At 32.2% G+C, this 5,229-nt stretch overlaps 1 protein-coding gene across 1 annotated transcript; it reads right to left on the bottom strand.

Moving 5' to 3' along the window:
* Positions 1–660: 660 nt before the first annotated feature.
* On the bottom strand, positions 661–4,691 carry LOC123530977 (uncharacterized). Its single transcript, XM_053518301.1, has 3 exons — positions 4,212–4,691; positions 2,679–2,785; positions 661–2,149 (listed from the first exon to the last, which is right to left on the bottom strand). The coding sequence occupies exons 1-3, from the start codon at positions 4,270–4,272 to the stop codon at positions 1,877–1,879; spliced, it is 441 nt and encodes a 146-aa protein (XP_053374276.1). The 5' UTR covers positions 4,273–4,691; the 3' UTR covers positions 661–1,876.
* Positions 4,692–5,229: the final 538 nt, after the last annotated feature.

Genomic DNA, 5,229 nt, shown 5'->3' with positions numbered 1-5,229 from the left:
ACCAAATGAGTACATGAGTGTAAGGATGTTGAGTGAGTACATGAATGCACAAATGCTGAGTAACTGATCAAGTGAGTACATGAAAGTACAGATGTTGAGTGAGTACATGAATGCACATATGCTGAGTAACTGACCAAGTGAGTACATAAATGTACGGATGTTTAGGTAGGTGACCGAGTGGGTACATGAGTACATGTACAGATGTTGAGTAGGTGACCGAATGACTACACGAGTGTGTGGATGTTGAGATGAGTACGTGAATTTTATCATGAAGGGGACGAAATGACCAATTTTGGGGGACGAAATTACCAAATCGGGGACGAGTTGACTAGGGGACGAGTTGGCTTGATACCTAAAATATTATTTGGCGTTTTCAGTTTACCACAAGGCTCGTATAAAAAATAATTATTTTGCTTTCATAAATTGCGATAAAGGACATCTGAAGTGCCCCAAGTTTTCTTTCTGTTTCTGGAAAGCCAACCAAAAAATATTCAGTGAACGCAAACCATGAAATTAGGATATGTACATGGCAGTAAAAAATGACATTATGCTTTGATCACTATTTTAAGCCATCAATGTCCTTAATAACATAAAAGAAATTCAAACTGAAGCCATCAAACATTACATCATTGTACAATATATAACTAAAGAAGCATATGTAGGAGACCTTATACACAATATTTATACATTCACACTAATAAAATAGTTTTCAGAAACAATATCGTTTTATGCCAAATTAAATTTGTAACATGTTGTACTTTCGACCCACTATATATGTTATAAAAGTATCTTCTGAGAAAATATGTAACAGTTTATGAATTTCTATAATTGTGGTTTAAGAATGGAATTGGTTCTTCAAAATTTATGATTCAATTTACCCGAAAGAAATACACTGTCACTTTTATTATTCAAGGCTGAGACAACATCAAGACGGTGTAATTCTGATCATTTATTTCCAATATTTCCCCGAGGAAACAAGAAAGGGAAAATGCTTATTTGAAATGTAAATATTTTAAATTCACATACACACAAGAGACCTTAAGTTAAATACGTTTTCGGTACCATTTCTTGGAGACACAAGATTAACAAGAATCACAAAATCCTGCTGGAAGGTTATAAAACATAGATTTGGTACCATTTTAAAAATGCATACAACCTTTCATTGGTCAAAATCAATGTAATTCTTTACACTTAACTGACCAGTAGTTCACAGTTTAAGGCTGGGTTCAAAACTCAGGGTTATAACACTACTGACAAACAATATGATTTTCTCCGCGAATATGAACAAAGCTAAAGCATACATGTAGCAATAACCTACGCTTCAACTGTGAACTTATATCTGACATAAATAATAAATATAGCCGATCTTTTTTCTCAAGCACTTGCTGTTTGTCTTGATTTTTAGCTATCCACCCAGTCTGTAACGAGCACTGTAATTTGTATCATCTCGAGTTCCTTATCAGTTATTGGAGCTCAGACTGAACATATCAATTAATTGGAAACCAAGGAATGGTGACATAAAGCGATACTGTAAACTTGAATTTCAATTATACAGTGTCTCCAAGTAGTACTGACAAGACATTCTAGTCTCTGTTATTCGAGCTCATATATTCTATCATGCAGAAAACATACCTTTCATGTGTGCGTACATAGGAAAAAAATCATACTTGAAATGTTAACAAAGCTCATTATTTGAGAATTCGGCAAACTTGGAAGGACATAGATTTGACGGAATATCCCTTTCATTAACTTTACTACTAAGTTGTAAAAATGCATGCATCTGACTTCAGATATAATTAACATATTACATCTATCATTCATTTGTATCTCTGTTTTTTTGTATAATCTATTAACTGAAACTCTCGTTTTTCAACATTTAACTGTTATTTAACAAACCCAAAAGAAGAGTTGTAAAGCCTGCAAGAATCACTGATATAAATGACACGGAAACAGTGGAATCACTGAAATTACATAGATCCCGGTCGTCGCAGCACAAGCGCAACGTGCATCCTCCAATCATGTACTTGGTTGGCGTAGCAACACAGGAATAGAAACTGTCTAGAGAAGAGGAATCACATTTATTGTCAGTGCACGTGCGTATCACAGAGTCATAGTGAGTCACATTGTCAAACATTCTGTATCGAACTTTCTAAAATAAGAAATAGAAAAGCAATATCAGCAAATTATCGTTCTATAAAATATAAAATTTCAATAAAGCGTATCCTATTTCTTGAAAATATGACAACATTCGCAGATATAGTTCTAGCCCTGTATTCACTAACGTTAAAAGTCTTAGTCTAAGTCTGCAGAATGGCAAATATTCAATTTCAACTTTATAATTGCAAATTTTAACAATTGCTATAACTCAGCTATTTGTAGAACTAACTTGCATTGTCATGCAGTTATATTACATAATGTTTGTATAAAAAAATGAAACAGCAAAACAATAATTCAGCATTTTGATGTCGAAATTTAAATTTCAGATTTAACATAAAACGTTGATGAATACAGGTCATTAAATGAAATTTTCTTTAATGATGTTGCTTAGAATTCACGAAAATTTACATAAATAATTATTTGCTTTATGTTTGTAAATAGGTGTAATCACTTCACATTATTATCCTTTACTCATGACATTTGACCTTTTATGTCCTGTCATCCAATGTTATCATACTCACCATACACCTTTGACCTTCGTGACATTTGACCTTTGATGCTTTGTAATTGCCTTCAAGGTCAGAGTTACAATCATGAGCAATACACTTCCAGCATTTTAAGGCACTTCCTGTAAAATAATATTAAACAAAACTAATATATGATCAAACAAAATATTCAAAACGGAAACTTAAAAAATACGTTCTTTTCTGTTAAAAGTTTTAGTGTCAACTTGACTGAATAACTGAATTCGTTTATTTATTTATCAGTGCAATCTAATCAAATATAAAAGTGTGAAATCATTCAATTTTGTTGGCATGAACTTCCATGTTTTTTCTTCCAAAAATGGACAGAAATTCAAATTTCAAATGTTGATAATAAAATGAATGGATATGTTACTTGGTTTATTTGCTGAGATATAATATTATTGATTAATTCAACCACATAATCATGTCCCCCACCCCCACCCAAAAAAAAAAAGAAAAGGTGAAAGATTTCACAATATTTCGCTCTTATGTCTACTCTTATATTAAAGGGAGGTTATAAAATTTCATAAAAACAAATAAAATATGTATTTCCAGTAGGGATCTAACCCTATGTAATGTCTTAAATAAATCTCCAATAGAATACCGGTATAAGAACAATGAAAATTGTCATTAAATATTGTTCAAATGTGATTGAAAATTCCTTTAAAACCTCATTATTGGAAACAGGTTTTGTAATTATCGGATAAAAGAGTAGAAATGGTGAATATTCATTCATGAAGTTTTTTTATGAAACTGATAATAATAACACAAGAGTTCTTGTGTCAACGGTAACATTTGTGCGTGCGTCAACGGTTACATTTGTTTTTTCCCTGTGTAAGACTCTGACAGTATTGTATTTTGAAACATCTCTTTGTGCTCATGATGTAACATTTACCAACATAAAACATGATGTTACATTTAGCAATATAAAACTTGATGTTACATTCACGAATATAAAACAAACTTATTAACAAGATACTTCACAAGACATTAACTTTCGCTACTTAGTTGACGAATAATAATTTACATGTATGCGTTTTATCCTGTCAACCTGAATCGGAATAAAACCGAATGAATGCTTGTTACACAGAAGGTTTTTCTGTTACATTTGAATTCGCGCAGACACGACGATAAATCATATGGCGACTTTCAAACCTTCTGTGTGATCCATAGGTGCACCGCCGAGCTTTATTCAGACACAGGCGTACACCCGGTTACAACCATCGATCTTTCGTAAGCCCACTGGTTGGTTTTCTCACACACACAAAACGAGGTTTTCCTGTTAAAACATACCGGTAAGGGGCGATGTTTGGTGATCTAAACCACTCGGTCACGGAGGTCTTTTTTTATACAGTTGTTACATACAAACTTTAATTTATTGTTTACACGGGTGCCTTTGTGCACACGGTTTGACATAATTACGTGTATTGTAGCCTAGAACAGAAACCTTGAATTAAACATCGTATGAATTTCTTGAAATGCAACGTTTTATATTGCACAACACAAAGTTGATAATGAGAAACACCTTACCTACTATGATATTATCCAAACAACCTGACAACAAAAATAAAACTTTAATTCCTGGTTTCATATTTAGCTGTTTTCTACAGCAAAACTTTCTTTACATTATTTTGTAGAAAATGCACGGTCAATATCTTAAGTCTAATGTTGATTACTCTGGTTTCGTCATCTAAACTCCAGGACGATCACCCATAATTTTGCATTTTTAGCATATTGTTCGTAATATCAATTTCTTAAATAGAAATCAAGACCAAACATTTCTTATGTAGCTAAATTCATTTTCTAACATGAATAACTTGTCATTACTTAACTATCTGTTATCATAATCATTTCTATAGAATATACTGCGCATATGGTTAATTAAATTATTTCCATGTGAATTTACATCCGGTAAATTTACATCTCAAAGAAATAATCCGTTGTCAAATTCCGTCTTAAGTTTAACTTAAATAAAACCGTTTTATCCGCTGTTCTTTCTTGTCTCTAGTCGGTGATATGTTTTCCAATAATTACGTCATTTGAGAAACAGCGGTATCGGAAATAATTTTTAACAAGTTAAAAAAGTGTCGATATGCAAATCCTCAAGAAACAAGGGAATATCCAGTTTAAGATTGTCAGAAAATTTGATAATAACAATTACAAAGCTTAATAGTATTCAGAAAAATGTTCAATAAAAAGCTAAAGATTACATTCAGAACATACATCAACAAAAAGACATAGTATAGTTTCTACTTTCACTTCACATCGGTTCGACATTTTCTATTTTTCTTTTTATATTTAGAATAAAACTTTATATTGATTTATTAAACGGAACGCTTTAACGTGTGATCAGAATTGTTCTGTCAGACTATACTGTTTTTATGTAAGTTGGCGGCTTATTGTTGTATTTGCTCAGATATAACATTCTTTAAATGCAGTTTTTGAACTCGATATCTCGAACTCCCCTTATCACAAAATTCCAGGTTATCTCGAAGACATTGTCATGTCCCTGTCCCGAAAACAGTCGAATTTCTGTTATCTCGAAATA

Source organism: Mercenaria mercenaria, chromosome 11 (assembly GCF_021730395.1).
Source record: "Mercenaria mercenaria strain notata chromosome 11, MADL_Memer_1, whole genome shotgun sequence".
In the NCBI taxonomy this organism is placed as follows: domain Eukaryota; kingdom Metazoa; phylum Mollusca; class Bivalvia; order Venerida; family Veneridae; genus Mercenaria; species Mercenaria mercenaria.
Note: the sequence above shows the minus strand (reverse complement) of the source record. Positions and strands in the feature narration are given on the sequence as shown.